We start from the raw sequence: 19,130 nt of genomic DNA on the forward strand, positions 1-19,130 counted from the left end.
AAGTGATTTTAAACATTAAATAATATACTAAAAACTGAAGTACACCATTTAAAATGTTAAAAATATTTATATCATAAACAAATGACTGTGTTAACCTTACATTATTAGTGATATACAATGATAAATTTTAATTAATATTAAAAAGTCTAATTTTGAATACATTAGATTATTGGAGTTCTAGAGTCTAAAATACAAATATACTTAATATACAAAAAGATTATATTTAGAGTATAAAATATAAATATACCAGGTATAAATAATTTATTTAAAAATACGATATTCAACTAAATAATGTATATGTAAAATTGTTCATAATTTACTTGTAATAAGTTTTTTATCAACTATAAATCCATCAATAAAATAAATTAATACTTGTTATGATGCTATGTTCCAAATCAAGTAAGTATCCAAATGTAAATTCGAATTCGAACTATCCATTTTGTATTCGTATCCGACATTATTCGTATTCGTATCCTATTCAAATTAAAATATAGTAAATAGTGACATTCGGATCCGTTTTCGGATACGAATCTATCCCTACCAATGATGGAGCGAGGCAGCCGGCTGGATCCCAATTCCCTCGGCAACACGACACATCACATCCCCGCTAACGCTAAGCCTCCTACATCTAGCTCGTTTTCGGCCATTCCACCGCACGTTGCCTTCCGCCCTTCCCTTCCAGCAGGCGCTGGGCAGGCTGCAGCTGCTTTTTACCGATGGACGCGACGGCGTCGGACCCCTCGTCGGGGCGCAGACGGCAGCTGCAGGGCCCCCGCCCGCCGCGGCTTGCCGTCAACGTGGAGTCCCTCAAGATCAAGAAGCCGGCCGTCACGCGACGACTGAAGACCACCGAGGTCATCGAAGTCCAGCTTGCCGACTTCAAGGCCGCCGTTCAGCGCCTGACAGGTCTTGGCGCCGCTGTCGCCGCAACCGACTACATGGACATGAAATACACAGGACCAGGACCGTCTATGGTGTCGTCACCACGGGTGGAGTTCAGTGACGGATCTACGGCGGGGTGCTCCAGCCCCCCTCCGTCTGAGAAGACAGTGGAGGAGGAAGGAAAAAAAAGAGGAAGGAGAGGAGAAGGAAGGAAGAGGAAGGAAGAAGAGGAGGAAGGAAGAGGAAGGAAGAGAAAAAAAGAGGAAGAAGAGAGAAAAAAGGAGTCCCCGCGGCCACGACTGTGGTTACTCTCGCCCACCACCACCGCTGTCTCAGCCTCCGCGAGGGCGAGGCTAGCGGCCACCGAGAGGGCGATCTGGCCGCTGTCTCTGCCCCGCCCTCCTACGGACTACGGAGAGGACGCGGACAGCTTGGCAGCCGTTCTTAGCCTGCCGGGACGGCCGGGGATCCTGTCGCCTGCGGCTCTGCCGCCGGCTGCGTTCTCTGGGCAGTTCTCGGCGCTGCCGTTTGACCCAAGCTGCCTCTCATGGCTCAAGGAGCTGACCCCCTTCCTGCCCTCTGCAAGCAGATGCGTAGAGGAGCTGGAATGCCTGTTCACGCTGAAACGAAGCACCCTGCTGCTTCCCGGAATGCCATGTCCGGCCACCGTCTCGACGTTTGAGTTGTTCAGAGATGTCCTAGAAATGTAAGTGACTCTACCCTCTTGATTTGATTACTGTGTATTTTACTTTATATAAACGATTCCTGTTTGGAGTTCTCGCTCCAAATATATTAGCACTGCTCTTAGTTCTTGTTGCCAATCACGCTTATTTTTACGCTCCATAATAAACCATAGAGCTTGATCTATTTGGTAGAGTTATTTTGTACTCTATAAAATTTGACTTTCTAGACCTTATTCGATTGCATGGAGATCGAAAAAGATTAAATTTCTTTTATTTAGTCTTAACTAGTAAGAAATTTAATTTCTTCTAATCACCTTCAGACCTAGTTTGAACACTCTTGGATTGGAGATGTTTGGAGGGATAGAAAGTAGTGTTTAAATTCCAATATATCAAAACCCCTCTCAATACATCTTAGTCTACTCGAAGTCCTTCATATTTAGAGTTTCCAAACTAGACCTTAGCTCTTATTCGGTTGCATAGGATCAAAGGGGATTTAAGGATCAATCCACCGGGAATGGTTATATGAGTGAAAATAAGCTCTATGCATGCAGTATAACGCTATAAGTGAAGTGAATCATAATTACCTATATTTTCAGCTACTGGTTTCTTCTAGTTTATTTCGAAAAATCATGTCATAAAATTAATACAGATCATTTGTCAATAAATAAAACTGTCATCACAAAATTAATATACAATCATTTATCAATAAAAATGTCTGAGAGTTTCGGACCCTTTTGAATTTAAATTAGAAGCTTCTCTCCAAGATCTACCAATCAGAATCTAAAGTTGTCTCCAGCACCTCTTATATTCTACCTTATATTCTATTACCATTTCAAACTTTACTATAGATATAATGTCGTCTACAGTGTAAACCCCCTATACCTATCTTATAGGATCTACTAGTCTAAGAGCAAATCCAAAATAAGAATGCTAAAAAGTTTTCCTAAAAATGATTATTGGAGAGACGCTAAAAAATTTTAGGGGTGAATTATATCATGTATACCCCAATCGTTCCCTTAAAAAGCCTAAAAAACTGTACAATTATATCTCCCTGTTTTCAACCGACATCTAGCTACTGCTGAGCATTTTCTCCGTCCAAGGTCATAGATTGAGAAAATTCCAAAGTCATTCAGTTAAACAATTGCTTGTGTGGTGGTAAAGCACCATTCGTCGGGTCTATGAAGCAAGAGAAATCGAAACGGACTGTGGCCCGTTTTGGCGGCGTGCGCGTGCACGGCCTACCTCTCGCGCGGCCGCACGCGTACCCATCGGAGATTCGGAACCACCGCTCAGCCGTACGGATTAGAGAGGTATTACTTACATGCAAATATACGGTAGAGAAGGGGATGGATAAGACTATCTTCGAAAAAGTGTAAAATAGAGGATATATAGAACTGTACATGAGAGAAAAATTTGAAATATGAAATACGATAGAAGATCTGCTCGAAATAATCTAAAGGACGCGAAACTTTTCAGAAAACAGAAAAAAGTTGAAGGAGCGGTCGGAGAAAAAAAATCCAGATTTCTTTTCTAATATCTATATTAGACAGGTTTACGGCTTCTTTTGGAGTTAGCTCTAAGAGCATCTCCAACAACTCCTGATTTATTAGCTTCTAAACCTTTAAATTGGAAGCTCCCTAACAACATTTTAGATCAAAAAACCATTCTCCAAAAGATTCCTATATATCTCCCAGAAAACATTGTAACTACTCCTGCCCGCATCTCTTCTCTTTCCTTCCGTCGTCTCCTATTTGGCTTTTTTTTGCTCTGTCAGTCAGCAAGAGTATGAAAACGTTTTCTCTCAGATTGCGAAACTAGCTCAACGAGACTCAACGAAAGCAAGATTTCCCAAATGAATGCCTCCAAAACATTGGAAGAAAGAAAAAAAAAAAGCACAGCGCAAGGTGCAACTGCTCTTTGACCTGAGCTTTTCATTCTTGTTACGGTTCCTTCACGTCTAATTCCCCTGGAACACTGGTTGGGGAGGACTCTGCTGCAAGTGAAGGATGGTCTGACGTCTACAGAAACGCAGGTCATGGATCGATGACAGGAATAAATGCAAGAACAATCCCAGAACGCGACGGAGGCGGTGAGAGAGGTGGACAACGCAGTGTGCGAGGACGGCATCCGCCGGGGCTGAAGAGCCTCAGCAGGTTCCACCGCTGCTTGACGATGGAGGTTGGCTGCGAGCGCCAGTAGGTATGAGCTCTCTCGCGCCTTGGTCACCGCCGCCGCTGTGGTGCTCATGAGCAGCATCATTATCCCGTGCCCATGGCCATGGCCGCAAGGTCGGGGAGCTCTATTCCCGTGCCAACGCCTCGCAATGTGGCGGCGAGGAGCCGAGCGAGCGATGATGGATTTCTTCGCGCGACGCCAAGGAGCCGGGACAAGCTGATTTCTCGAACGAGAACAAGGAGAAAAGGAAAGATTGGGAGGACAACGCTCGGTGAATATATTCGTCGTGAAGGTGATGTTTTACGCCTGCGATGATATAGGGAGATGGAGTAGGAAGCTGTTGCATACTTGTTTTTGCTTTTTTTTCTAAAAATATAATTTAAGATTAGATGTTTTGGGAGCTATTGGAGATGCTCTAAGCCGATAAACTAAAATCATGATTTTCTTTGTTTCTGGTAAAGTTGATAAATAATCACGCAGTCCGCATATCATTTCCTTTGTTTTCTTTTGTCGCCAACTACTCTCCGTCGCCAGTCAGACGCGGTTCGGCGGTATCTTCGCCGGTCTGCCACCGACTAGTTCCTTGTAGTGGAATGCCCGGCTCCGGCTCCGGCTCCACTGGCCCTGCTCCGGCCCCACTTATCTGCTGCCGCCGATGCTTGCGCCGCACTGGTTGTGTGTGCGACTGTGCCGCTGCCGCCTAATTAAGCTCAGGCCGTCCAGGTAGTTGCCGGCCATGGCGTGCCGACGCAAGGCACCTTCGCCGTCGGTCAGGGGGTGAGAGGCGCCCAGGCGAGCATCGACACCTGACGGATTTAGTGGCCAGGCAGCGCCGGCCAAGGCATATGGTGGGCGATGGAGTCCTGCCAAATTGCAGCCCTCGCAGACGACCACGGCTTGGGCAGCACAAACAAGCGACATGTTCCTAGCTGGGTTGTTGCCGATTTTCTAGGTATGGAAATCGATTTCTATTTCTCGTGCTAGATGAGATTCACTCTGAAGGCGGTATCAGATCGGCACTCGGGTCTTGTCGCCAACGCACACTATGTCTTCGGTAAAATGCCGCAAGGACCTGTGGTGCTCTGCGACCCCTTGATCCGCTATGCTTCCTGAATTGTACTCTAAAAGGGCGTACCCAGTGCCGTAGGCGTAGGCTTCCCGCACTGTGCGGGGTCTGGGGAAGGGTATCTCTAAGCGCCAGGCCTTACCTGCATAATATGCAGAGGCTGGGGCTCGAACCCGGGACCTTCCGGTTACAGACGGTAGGCTCTACCGCTGCACCAGGCCCTATGCTTCCTGAATTGTACTCTCCCGTTTCAAATTATAAGACGATTTGACTTTTCTAAATACAATGTATTGATATAATGTATAATATCTAAGTGCGTAGCAAAAGCTAGGAATATAGGAAAGCCAAAACATCTTATAATTTAGAACCGATAAACTATAATTTTGTGGACATATAATGCTGTGATTGAGGAAAAAAAATATATTAAATCATATATCAAATCACATTCAGGGGCATGTAATAGAAAATAGGATTCTTGCTGAGATAAGGAACTTCACATTCACAGGTTTGCAACATTTGACTATAGAAAGCATGCAGGAAAAGCTGTACCTTGGAAGCAAATGGATGTCATAAACCGAGGATAAAAATATCAATCACTCATGTATAGTATACTACATATATCAAATCACCAGCCAGGAAAACCTAGAGCTGGGGCTGAGATGCAAGGTAAAACCAAACTGGGAGCTAGATCTTATGGAGCAGAGCAGTCCCAAATAGACTAACAACTGGGCAGGCTTCTGCAGCTGATATGGACCCCCCTGTTGTTTCCTCTGTTTCTTGCTGTTGCTTTGAGAAAATTAGTGTCCTGATTAGCAACCAGGTTACTTTCCTAATATTCACTTATTGTTGCAGTAAATCAGGCAATGGAGAAGGAGCACCTGCTGGACATGTTGGTGATGCCGAGCAATCTCTGAAAGCTGAACCTGTTGGTGACCCACAAGTTGGAGTATATTCGCCATCAATCAGTCGTCTCTTTCAGCAGCTTGTTCATGTTCGAACTATCATCTCATCCTTCAATGGGAAGCTGCCATCTGATGCTTGGTTCAATCATGTAAAAAATTTGACCTCAGATGCAGAAGAATCTCTCGAATATCTGCACTACAAGATGATGCTGGCCAAGCTTGGGGTTGGGATAGAGTTCAAGAAAGTAATGCCCAATGTGTCAGGGACTTGTTCCAAAACAACAGCTTTAAGCTTCATGCACTTACTAGCTTCACAGGAACTTGTTTTTTTACCAGTTACCGACAAATTGGAGGGCCTTCGACCTGGAAGCCCTGGTTTGACTGGTGTAGTTCTTGGAAACTACAGTGAGATATTGTCACTTAGTTCTTCGGTCATGCGGTGCATCCTTTTGTGTCGTGGCATTTTAGGCATTATTAACATAGTTAACATGAGGCTTAAGAAGGATAGTCTGGAACTTCCTGCATTTGCTTTTGATGATCTGACATATGCTGGTCAGAACAAGGGAACTGGAATGAATGCGCATCGTGTGCCGGCACACATGACTGACCCTATATATTTGTTGCCTATGTTTATCAGGAGTCTTTTGTGTTTGGATCTCTCAAACTGCAGTGGCCTTACACAGCTGCCTGCTTCCATTGGCAACCTTTCTAATCTGGTTGCATTGAACCTCTCTCACTGTTATTCCCTTCACACACTGCCGGCGTCAGTAGGAAGACTGAAGAACTTGCAAATTCTTGTTCTTTCCTGCTGCCATGAACTAAGGATTTTACCAGTGTCACTTTGTGAGCTTTCCAAGCTAAGGTTGCTGGATTTAGCAGGCTGTTCCGGCCTTCAAAACTTACCTGCTTCTTTAGTAAATCTTTGCAATCTAGAGATTCTGAACCTATCATATTGCAAAGAACTGAAGGAGCTTCCACAACCATTTGGTAACCTCCAGGAACTGAAGTACTTGAATTTATCAGGCAGCCATCGGGTTGACTTGGATGTTGAGTGCCTATATACACTTGCAAATTTGAAGTCCCTAACTTTGTCGCCGCTTACAAATATTCAAGGCTTTCCTGGTTCCTTCAAAGATCTTGCGAATCGCTTGGATAGTTTAAGATTGTGGAAGAACCAGATCCATCCCCAGTGTGGCCCAAAGGTTGCTTAGCCCCTTTACTCATGTAATTTGTTTTTGTTTGGGAATGAGTTAATTTGTGAATAATATTGATACTGAAATTTTCTATTCTTTTTGTCCACAGGCTGTTTCTTTGCATTCATATAGGTGTTATGAGCAAAGTATCATTGACATGTTACTTTCTGATGAGGCTGACAATAGTAGCAACCAGATAGTCACTTCTGCTTGCATAGTTGGTGAAAGTGGCATGGGAAAGACTGAGCTAGTCCATCGAATTTACAATAACCGAATGATTTTGGATACCTTTGATTTGAGAATATGGCTGCATATGTGTGATAAAAAGAGGCTATTAGGTAAGATAGTAGAGCTCACTACTTTTGCATCCTGTGGTGATGCCTCAATCAGTGTTCTTGAAGAAATTGTAATAGAAGAACTTGCTAGCAAGAGGTTGTTACTTGTACTAGACGATTCTGAAATCAAGGACCAGTATTTCTGGGGTTATCTATGGAAGCTACTTAATGTTTGTGCAAAAGGAAGCGCTGTCATTGTAACTACCAAGAGCATGGTAGATGCTAACCAGACTGGAGCAATGCAAACCTTTTACTTGAGTCCTCTATCCAAAGAAGAATGCTTTATGATTTTCAAGGAACATGTGCTTGAAGATTTAGTTGTGAATAATTACTGTCAGTTAGAAAGCATTGGCTGGAAGTTTGCGGAGAAATGTGGTGGCAATCCAATGTGCATTAAAGCCCTAAGTGGGTTGTTATGTCATTCTGAAGTTGGATTGTCTGAAATTGATATGATTGTTGATGGTATCTTACCAGCATTAAGATTATGCTACGATCTTTTGCCAGCACACCTTCAGCAGTGCTTCAAATTTTGTTCCCTATTCCCCAAAGATTATATTTTTGTCAAGCACCATATCATCCGATTATGGATAGCTGAAGGCTTAGTCTTCTGTGAAGAAGGTACTAAGCCAGAAGATACTGCTCTGCATTATTTTGACCAACTATTCTGCAGATCATTTTTCCAGCGTTCTCCATTTCATAGTGATCATAAAGATAGCTTTGTTATGCATGAGCTATTTCATGATCTGGCACACTCTGTTTCCAAGAATGAGTGCTTCAGATGTGAGGAACCATTCTGCAGCTTAGCTGAAAATGTTTCCCACCTATCCCTTGTTCTTTCAGATTTTAAGACAACTGCACTTTCTAATGAAGTAAGGAATTTGCAGTCTTTTCTGGTTGTCAGAAGATGTTTCCCAGTGGTGAGAATTTTTACTTTGGATGATATTTTCGTGAAACATAGATTCTTAAGGGCACTAAATTTGAGCTATACAGACATACTAGAGTTGCCAATTTCTATTGGAAACATGAAGCACCTGCGGCTCTTGGCTCTCAACAACACCAAGATCAAAAGCCTTCCTATTGAGATAGGACAAGTAAACAGTCTTCAGACATTGGAACTGAAGGATTGTTGCCACCTCATTGACTTACCAGGAAGCATAAGTAATTTGGCAAAGCTGCGACACCTTGATGTGCAAAAAGAATCGGGCAACATTATTGTTGGCATGCCTCATGGTATAGGATATCTGACAGATCTCCAAACTCTCACAATGTTCAACATTGGGAATGATATGTTGCATTGTTCGATTTCAGAGTTGAACAATCTGAATGGACTAAGGGGACATGTTCATGTAACTAGGCTTGAGAATATTATGACAGCCAATGATGCCAGAGAAGCAAATATGATGGGTAAACACTTGCTAGAGGCTTTGACACTGGAGTGGTCTTACCAGGATGAAGGCATGGACGATGACATGGGCAAAGAAATTGCTAGTGAGATTCTTCAAAATCTTCAACCTAACAGCAACATTATGGAGCTTATCATTCGAAATTATGCTGGAGATCTGTTTCCTGTCTGGATGCAGGACAATTACCTTTGCAAGCTCACCTCAGTTACACTTGATAACTGCCATGGCTGTAGTGAGCTCCCTTACCTTGGTGATCTACCATCTCTTAAATCTCTCTTCATACAGAGAATAAATGTTGTTGAAAGATTTGGAATCGAGACCAGTTCTTTGGCCACTGAAGTAAAATATCCCACTAGATTTCCATCACTGGAGGTGCTGAATATATGCGAGATGTATGATTTGCAGTTCTGGGTTAGCACGAGAGAGGAGGATTTTCCACGACTCTTTCGACTTTCTATCAGTAGATGCCCGAAACTAACCAAATTGCCTCGCCTTATTTCCCTAGTGCATGTGTCATTTCATTACGGTGTTGAACTGCCGACCTTCTCAGAACTTCCATCACTGGAGTCACTAAAGATCGAAGGCTTCCAGAAGATTAGATCTATTAGTTTCCCACATCAATTGACAACCTTGAATAAGTTGGAAATTATTGACTGCAAAGAGCTGTTATCAATAAATGCCTATTCCTTGTCTGTTTCAAATTTTAAAGTTGTCAGGTGCCTAAAGCTTGATTTGGTTGGAAGTTCAATGGAAGACCATATCAGCCACAAAGTGGTTAATGGAAGGTATGAATGCTCATCTACAACATTTAAATGTACTTTGTTGTTCTTTTTGCTTTTATTCTTCCTTCAACACAACTCTAAGTCCATCTAGGTTTCTCCTAATTCTATATGAAATCATTTTTTCCCAAATGAATCTAGTAATGGCAATCTTGTGAAGTGAATCAATATAAAATTTTATATATTGATAACCAAAGTTATAAAATTTCAAATTAGGACAAATCGAGATGTCACACTGCCAGACTACATTATAGAAATGGACATGATATTCTTGTGCTAGTGTTAGTGTAGATAATTAAGAGATCATAGCAATCATAAAAGCTTCTCTAAGTGAGAAAGAGGATGTTATGACCGACACTCAGTACCACCGTTGCGCTAGGGCTGACGCAGCTAGGGCTGACACAGCTAGGGCTGGCGCGGCTAGGGGCTGGCACAGCAGATGGATCGGGCGCCTCTGTTTAGAAGGATAAGCGTCAGTCGTAAGTCTTGGATAGAGTTTGTTTAGATAGATGAGAGTAAGCAGGGTTGTTTAGAAAGATAAGGAGAGTTTGTTTTGAAAGATAAGGAGTCAGTTTAGACAAGGACGACTGCTAAGCCTACAAATGTACCCTTCAATCAATGAAAGATCAAGCTAGCATTAACCTTGCTCGGTTACTGTTCACCCGGTGGGTACTGTTCACGTGTGGACAGTACCACACTGCTCTCGTGAACAGTAACGCACTGCTCTCCTCCTGCTGCCCTAATCTAGGACGACGGCACCAAACACCGTGGTTCCGAGCCTCGACCTTCCCCTCACTACTCATACCACCTCAGAAGCCACAGTTCCAACAATCTGGTATCGGAGATGTCAGGTTCCGACGAAGTGCCGCTGGGATCAACTCCACCCACCACTACCGCTGTCAACACATCTGTCGCAACACCATCCACTGCTGTCTCCCAGGCTGATTTCGTGGCGTTCCAGCAGATGATGCTGCACTAGTTTGCTGCCCTCACCACGGCCATCAACCGCATGTCCAGCAGGTCGCCAACACCACCACTGCCACCAGCACTACTTCTTTTCCATATGGCATGCCTGGCTATGACGGCATACCTAACCTTCCGACCCACATCACGCCACAACATTTGAAGATCGCGGCCTACAAGCGCGAGCTCATCGGACTCGTGCAGGCGGTTCGCCATTGGCGCCCATATCTGTGGGGGCGTCGCTTCCTCATCCGCACCGACCACTACAGCTTGAAGTTCCTCCTCGACTAGCGTCTCTCCACCGTTCCACAACACCAATGGGTGAGTAAATTATTTGGGTACAACTTCACTGTGGAGTATCGCGCAGGCCGTCTCAACACGGTTGTGGATGCCTTGTCGCGACACGACAGTGACGTCTTACCCCAGGCCTCCAACAGCGCCGCACCATCCTTGGCGGCCATGTCAGGCCCCTCCTTCTAGCTCTACATCGACCTGGCTGTGGTGCATAGACCTGCGGGCGCAACTGAGCCGCGGAAAATTAGGAGCTCCTTGGCGTGAACACAACGGCCTCATCCTACATGGCACACGTGTGATCGTGCCACCATCGTCCTCTCTGCTGCCCTACATCCTAGAGCTGGCGCACGTGGGCCACAAATGCATCCAGAAGACGATCCATTGCCTGTGCGCCCACTTCTACGTCAAGCATGACGACACCATCGTTCTCGACTACGTCCAGGCATGCGCCACATGCCAACGCAACAAGACAGAGTCACTCCAGTTAGGAGTGGGCGTTCGGGTTACCCGAAAATTTCGGGTTGGGTAATTCGGGTATTTAAAATTTCGGGTTTTGAGAATCGATACCCGAAATTACAACGGGTTTTATAATACCCGAAAATTCGGGTACCCGGAATTTCGGGTTCGAGTATTCCCAAACTACCGGAACTGTTGTGTCAGCTTTATAAAAACACATGCACCCTATTAAATTAGTATAAAAATATAGTTTGAATAATGATATACATGGACATAAAAAACACAAGCAATCTACAATCACAAGTCATGCACACTTACACATAATTATAGATGTACAAATTAATAATTAAGAATGACATGAGTACATGACACATGAAAGTTCGGGTATTTCGGGTACCGGATTATGATACCCGAATTATCCAAAATAAATTCGGGTTTTGCAAGTTGCTACCCGAAATTTCCTAACAAAATTCGGGTTTCGGGTATTTCGGGTTCGGGTTCGGGTATTCCAGGTTCGGGTTTCGGGTTCTTTGCCCAGCCCTAACTCCAGTCAGCCGACCTATTATAGCCACTGGAGGTGCCGTCCTAGGCCTGGGCGAACATCGCCATGGACTTCATCGAGGGACTTCCCAGAGTACACGACAAGTCCGTCATCCTCATGGTGGTGGATCGTTTCTCCAAGTACGACCACTTCATCGCCTCAGTCACCCCTACATTGCAGCGTCCGTCGCCCAAGCGTTCTTCGTCGAGGTGGTCTGCTTGCACGGGTTTCCGGTCTCCATCGTCAGCGACCGGGATCCCATGTTCACAAGCGCCGTTTTGAAAGATCTCTTCAAGCTGTCCGGTGTCAAGCTCCCCATGAGCATCGCCTTCCACCCACAGACCGATGGTCAATCGGAGGCCACCAACAAGACCATCGCTATGTACTTACGCTGCGTCACAGGCGACAGACCACACTCCTAGGATGACTGGTTGTCCTGGGCAGAATAATGCTACAACACGGCGTTCCATACGGCACTGTGCACCACGCCGTTTCAGGTGGTGTACGATCGCAAACCACCGGCCATCACACCATTCACTGCTGGAACGACGCACACGCATATAGTTGATGATCTCCTCCACGAGCGCGACGTCTTTTTGGGGGACGTTTGCGACTGGCTTCTCCAAGTGTAGGCATACGCCAAACGCCAGTGTGACAATCACCATCGCAACAAGGAGTTTGCGTGGGTGACTGGGTCTGGTTGCACCTTCTTCACTATTAGGCGGCAACCCTGGTACATCGCCCCAACATCAAGTTGGGTCCTCGGTACGCTGGCCTGTTCTAGGTACTCGAACGGGTTGGGTCAGTGGCCTACTGCCTAGAGCTACCTGAGGGCGCTCGTCTACACGATGTTTTCCATGTTGGTCTCCTCAATCCATTCCATGGTGCACCACCGGAAGGACCCCCGCCCTTGCCACTAATGGAACAAGGACGACTTCTTCCAGTACCCCAGCAGGTGCTGCACGCCTATCTCCGCCGCGATGTGTGGCATATACTCATTCACTGGATAGGGCGGTCGTCAGAAGAAGCTACATGGAAGCCTCTGGAGCAGTTCAAAGCTTCTTATCCTGCTGTCCAGCTCGAGGACGAGCTGTTTTTGGAGGTTGGGAGAGATGTTATGACCAACACTCAGTACCACCACCACGCTAGGGCTGGCGCAACAGATGGATCAGGCGCCTCTGTTTAGATGGATAAGCTTTAGTCGTAAGTCTAGGATAGAGTTTTGTTGGGCACCCAGGAACAGGGTACCCAAGGCAAGGTCCACAAATCTCTCTGGCCCATTTACTAATTCCCTGCCGAGCAAGTCTGCAAGGCGGGGCAAACGGCCAAGTCCCCGCTGAGTGTCAACCTCGGGCGGGAGACGCAGTCACGGCAATGCCCGAGGCCAACCTCGGGCGGGAGACGCAATCGCTTTTCGCCCGAGGCCAATCCTGGTCGGGAGACGCAGTCACGGCTCGCCCGAGACCAACCTCGGGCAGGAGACGCAATCACGGCTTGCCCGAGGCCAACCCCAGGCGGGAGACGCAATCATGGCTCGCCCGAGGCCAACCTCGGGCGGGAAGCGCATTTTTGGCTCACCCGAGGGCGTCTCAAGCGATGCTCCGGATGGTGCCCAACTCCGTCGACCAACTTTGCGAGGCGAACCGGCCGACCAACTCTCCAACGACCAACTCACCGTCGAGCAACCCGACGAGGCAAAGATCTGAGTCCAGCGCTACTGATCCACGTCAGCTACGATGGGACGCGTCACCATCGAGCCACGTCTAGACGTGCGCACAACACGCTGAATGGGCACAGGGGTCTCTACAGTGACCCGTACATCGGAAGGACGGGACAACACGCCATACCGAATGTACGCCTACGCACGCTGACATGTGACGAAGGGCTCATGACGACAGGAGAAGCCACGCCACGTACGATGGCACCATGAGATTGATCCATGGGACCCGTCACACACCACTACAAAGACGTTAGTGATGGACTCGCTACAGGAGCTAGAGCAACAGACTACGCCATACTAGGAGTACGACTACACATGACCCTACGGAGGACCTACCACGACAACCTGGGGAGGATCTCTCTCTCTCTCTCTATCCAATACAATACAAGTCTCACTGTAAGGTCCTACCCTTGAGATATAAAAGGGCAGGCCCCCTCCTCTTTCGGGGGGGGGGGCAAACAAGCACACCAACTGTAACACGCTCTACTACAATACTACGATTAACACTACACTGGACTAGGGCTCCGGCCCGAACCAGTATAAACCTCGTTTCTCAGTTCTTTGCTCGGATCTCCGTGATCCACCATTCGGAGTGAGTTCGCATTTGCATCCCCACCGAACACAAATCTTATTATCCCCGGTTTCCGAAACCATGACAAGTTTGTTTAGATAGATGAGAGTAAGCAGGGTTGTTTAGAAAGATAAGGAGAGTTTGTTTAGAAAGATAAGGAGTCATTTTAGATAAGGACGACTGCTAAGCCTATAAATGTACCCTTCAATCAATGAAAGATCAAGCAAGCATTAACCTTGCTCGGCTTCCCCTTTCCCCTGTGTTCACTGTTCACCCAGTGGGTACTGTTCACGCTGCTCTCCTTCCGCTGCCCTAACCCTAGGACGACGGCGCCCAAACGCCATGGCCTCGAGCCTCGACCTTCACCGCACCACTCATACCACCTCAGAAGCCGCAGTTCCAATAGAGGAGGAATAAATTAAGAAATAAATGGAAGATCGTTAAAATTGCATTTGTGGTTTTAAAATTTTAAAATTGTGGGCCAGAGGAATTTAACCATAGCTCAGTGGTAGACTCGATGGTTACGAGCTGGCCAGTCCTGGGTTCGATTCCTATCGTTCCCAGGATTTCCTACCATTCAGATGGGGATGCTCTCCCCCTGGTGACATTCAAAAAAATTGTGGTCTAGATTTTTTTTCTTGAACGCGCAGGAGAGCTGCACATCAATATATAATATAAGAAAAAGTCTAAAATGGACCAAAGTACAAAGCCCAAATGGCAGAAAACCAGACCCCCAAAACCACCAGCCCTGCACCAACGCTCCAGCCTCTTCCTATGTTGAAACAACTTTATGAACTATAGAAGAGGCAAAAGCAAAAGAGCAGGCCAGCCCAACTTGCCACAAAAACTAAGCAATAAGAGTCACCCTGACCATATTAAAGGCAGCAGCTAGGCCAAGACTCTCAAGATGTTTAGCCCCAACACCCAACACACCAACTCATCCAATAAAACTTTTTGAACCACGCTTATGGTCGATTTTGAAATGGAAGTAATATCATTATCACTGTATTTTTTTTCTTGGACATGCAGGTCACTATATTCTAAAATCTTCTAGTTCTAGGAATACTTTATGCATTACTAAATGTTTCCTTGTACACAGGAATATCCTGACAAGGAAGCATATGGTGCTAAAAACTTTGACCCATACAAATCTCTTGGATGATGGCAGCAAGTGGGAAAAGTTTGGAGAAAAGAATATATTTGGCTACATATTCCCAAGGTGAGAACATAATGTGGGAATGTAGAGAGACTACTAAAATTTTAGACTGTTTACATCAGTTTCATCTTTTGAGTTGCCTTTTGACCGTTCTCGTTCCCATTGCAGTAGGATATACTTCCTCAATTCTAAATTATAAGTTGCTTTGATTTTTTTGGTATATCAGTTCTGCTATGTATCTAGATATAACATATGTCTAGGTAAATAACAAAGTCTATGTATTAAAAAAAGTCAAAGCGACTTATAATTTGGAATGGAGGGAGTAAATATTATAAAATATTGGATTCCTAAACTTTGTTAATGTATCTTACTAGTTTTAAATTAGACACTTCTTGTTTTTTCTTAAACCACGTAGGAGAACCGCACGTCATTTCTTTGAGAAGAAATATAGAAATCCCCTCGTGGGTTTAGGCACACTGGCATTAAATAGAACAACAAACCCACACATACTGACAGACCCAAAAACGACCCTTGGTGGTTTCAGTTTTTAGGACCAGATCCTGGAAGGCTGAAGCCCTAGCCAGGTGCCATAACTGCCCTTTAGCCACCACAGATTCCTATGTTTTCATAGCTCCCAGGCCACTATAGGCACCAGGAAATTAAACCCTTTCCTCCTCTTTGGACAAGGCTATAGATGCTCGGCACCACCAGGAGTTGAAACTGTTAGCTACCTGTCCCCTTAATGGGCCTGACCCAGTTATGTGTTCTATTAATACACTACCCAACCCTATTCTAGGGTTAGGGTTGCCAATATGGTATCGGAGCCAATCCCTTTCCTGTCTTTTTTCCTTCCTCTCCCCTCCCAGCCGCCAGCCACTAGCCCCCTCCCCTGCCCGGCTGCGCCCACACCGCCCCTAGCCGCGCGCGCCCCCGTCCCTCCCCTGTCCGGCGGCGCCGCCCCAAGCCGCGCGCGCCCGAGCCGCACCTGGCTGATGGAATAAGTCATGTGGTCAGCAGCAGTTGCAGTTTTGACTGCTGCAGGACAGCAGCAGTTGCAGCAGGACAACATGCAGCAGTCTTTTGACTGCACAGGACAGCAGTAGCAGCAGTCTTTTGGCTGCGCAGCAGCAACAACCTTTTGACTGCCGCAGGACAGCAGCAGTTGCAGCAGGACAGCATGCAGCAGCAGTCTTTTGACTGCGCAGGACAGCAGTAGCAGCACAGCAGAGGACAGCAGTAGCAGCACAACAGTTTTGACTGCACTTTAGTATCTAAAGGACAGCACCTGTGTGCTGCAGCGTGTAGTGTAGTGTGTAGTGCAGTGTAGTGCAGCCCCTAGGGCTATAAATATGTGTCCCCAACCCTTCTAAGGGTATGGCATTGTGTAGTGTTTGAGGAAATAAACAGAAAATTGCCCCAACTCATAGTGTCATCCTCTTGATGAGAGTTAGAGTCCATCTACTTACAATTGGTATCAAAGCCAAACTATCCTGCAGCCTAAACATCTCGTGCTCATCTCCTTCCCGCGCCTCTCCCCACACTCAGTCGGCAGCAAGAGCTCCAACTGTTCCTTCCTCCCCTGCTCAGACGAGCAGCCTTTCGTCTGAGACAGCCTCTTCCACACGCAGCGACCCCTCACTAGCCCACCATGTCCCTACGCTCGGCCACTTCGAGTGTGCGGCGCCAGCAGGAGGCCGAGGTCGCCGCGGCACAAGAACGCGAGCGAGCAGCAGCAGCGGCTGCAGCGACAGCGGCGAGGGCAGCACGGTTGGCGGCGGCGGAACTGGCAGCGGCGAGAGCGGAAGTAGAAGCAGCGGAGGCGGCGGATGTTGCACGTGCGGCGGCAACAGAGCTCGAGGTTCTGCGCGGCAGTAGAGCTGGCAGCTCTGCTTCTGTCGACGACAACACCGACGAAGAGCTCAGGCTGGCGAGGGAAGCAGCGCGAGAGCAGGCGGCACAGTGGGCAGCCACGCATCCCCATGGGGGCGCGCGTGGCGGCAGCCCGGATAGGCGCCGACGCGCTGACGGCGCTCCAGACGGGGGCGCACGTGGCGGCAGCCCAGACGGGCGTAGACGCGCCGGCGGTGCTCCCGGCGGCGGCGACCGAGTCGACGGAGATCGCGACCTCTACAGGCGGCGCGGTTCTCCCTCCCCGGATCGGTACCATGGTCGCCGCATGGCCCAGGCCATTGTCAGGGACATCGGTCCCGGCGGTGGGTGGCCTACCCTCACCAAGACCAACTACGTCGAGTGGGCCGCGGTGATGAGGGTACGGCTCCAGGTTCGCCACATGTGGGAAGCAGTTCGTTACGACGACGTCGACTACCACGAGGATCGGCGGGCGCTGGATGCCCTCATTGCTGCAGTCCCGCCCGAGATGCAGTTTTCGGTTTCCCAGAAGCGGACTGCCAAGGAGGCCTGGGACGCCATCGCTGCGACCCGCATCGGCAGCGATCGTGCCCGCAAGACCACACTGCAGGCACTTTGCAAGGAGTGGGAGAACCTGGCCTTCAAGCCAGGTGAGGATGTTGATGACTTTGCTCTCCGCCTCAACACTCTGTTGCAGAAGATGGTGCAGTTCGGCGACGACACCTACGATGAGGAGAGAGCTGTTGAGAAGCTCTTCCGTTGCATCCCCGAGAAGTACAGGCAGATTGCTCGCTCGATCGAGTCTCTGCTAGACCTCTCCACGATGACGATCGAAGAGGCGATTGGTCGCCTCAAGGTGGTCGACGGCGACGAACCACAGGCTCTATCTGGGCCTATCACTATCGGCGGGAAGCTACATCTCACTCGGGAGCAGTGGGAGGCCTGCCAGGGTGACAAGAAGAAGGGGGAGTCCTCCTCGACACGAGGCCGCAAACGCGGCAAGCCACGCAAGGCGCGTGGAGGCGGCCAGGCCGGGGCGCGAGGACATGCTGAGGGTGGTGCACGTGGAGGTGCCCAAGGCGGCGCCGTCGGCAACAAGAAGCCGGCACGAGACGACGGCTGCCACAACTGCGGCAAGCTTGGCCACTGGGCCAGGGATTGTCGGCAGCCACGACGTGGCCAGGCCAACGTCGCACAGGCGGAGGCGGAGGAGGAGGCCCTGCTCCTGGCACATGCAAGCATCGAGCCATCTCCAGCGGCACCGGCCGCAGCGGCACTCCTCCACCTTGATGAGTCGAAAGCACGCACTTTCCTCGGCGACGGCTCCAACAAGGACATGATCGAAGGATGGTGCCTCGACACCGGCGCCACTCATCACATGACCGGCCGACGGGAGTTCTTCACCGAGCTTGACTCTAGCGTTCGAGGCTCCGTCAAGTTTGGGGACGCCTCCGGCGTAGAGATCAAGGGCGCCGGCTCAGTCGTCTTCACCGCCGCGTCTGATGAGCACAGGCTGCTCACCGGAGTCTACTACATCCCCGCGTTGAGGAACTCTATCATCATCTTGGGACAGCTAGATGAGAACGGTTCGCGCATGGAGGTCGAGCACGGAGTCATGAGGATCTGGGATCCCTCTCGTCGCCTTCTTGCCAAGGTACGCAGGAGTGCAAATCGGCTTTACATCCTCAATGTGAAGGTGGCACAACCTTGCTGCCTTGCTGCTCGTCGAGACGACGAGGCGTGGCAGTGGCACGAGCGCTTCGGGCACCTTAACTTCGAAGCCCTGAAGCGACTCAGCGCCAAGGAGATGGTACGAGGCCTGCCGTGCCTTGACCATGTGGAGCAATTCTACGATGTCTGCGTGTTGACAAAGCAGAGACGACTCCCCTTTCCCCAGCAGTCGAGCTTCCGAGCCAAGGAGAGGCTCGAGCTCGTGCATGGGGACTTGTGTGGCCCGGTGACACCAGCCACACCAGGAGGACGACGCTACTTCTTGCTGCTCGTCGACGATCTCTCCTGCTACATGTGGGTGATGATCCTTGGCAGCAAGGCAGAGGCTGCGAACGCCATCAGGCGTGTGCAGGTCGCTGCGGAGGCGGAGTGCGGCCGCAAGCTGCGCGTGCTGCGCACCGACAACGGCGG

The 19,130-nt window shown here is 48.3% G+C and overlaps 1 protein-coding gene across 7 annotated transcripts in view; it reads left to right on the forward strand.

The window, feature by feature from the left end:
* Window positions 1–585: 585 nt before the first annotated feature.
* The window catches only part of LOC103632191 (uncharacterized), a 57,559-nt gene continuing 39,014 nt past the window's right edge, over window positions 586–19,130 (forward strand). For 6 of the 7 annotated variants that reach the window (XR_002263601.3, XR_002263600.3, XM_020541230.3 and 3 more), the window contains exons 1-4: window positions 586–1,588; window positions 5,659–6,910; window positions 7,011–9,424; window positions 15,063–15,182. Coding sequence is in view for 5 of the 7 variants with exons in the window: in XM_020541230.3 (XP_020396819.1) it covers window positions 717–1,588; window positions 5,659–6,910; window positions 7,011–9,424; window positions 15,063–15,182 (4,658 nt within the window). In the remaining 2 variants the exon portion in view is untranslated. The remainder of the gene's footprint in view (window positions 1,589–5,658; window positions 6,911–7,010; window positions 9,425–15,062; window positions 15,183–19,130) is intronic. The other variant, XM_035960867.1, reaches the window with a different exon arrangement.

The sequence above is a fragment of the Zea mays genome, chromosome 7, assembly GCF_902167145.1.
Source record: "Zea mays cultivar B73 chromosome 7, Zm-B73-REFERENCE-NAM-5.0, whole genome shotgun sequence".
In the NCBI taxonomy this organism is placed as follows: Eukaryota; Viridiplantae; Streptophyta; class Magnoliopsida; order Poales; family Poaceae; genus Zea; species Zea mays.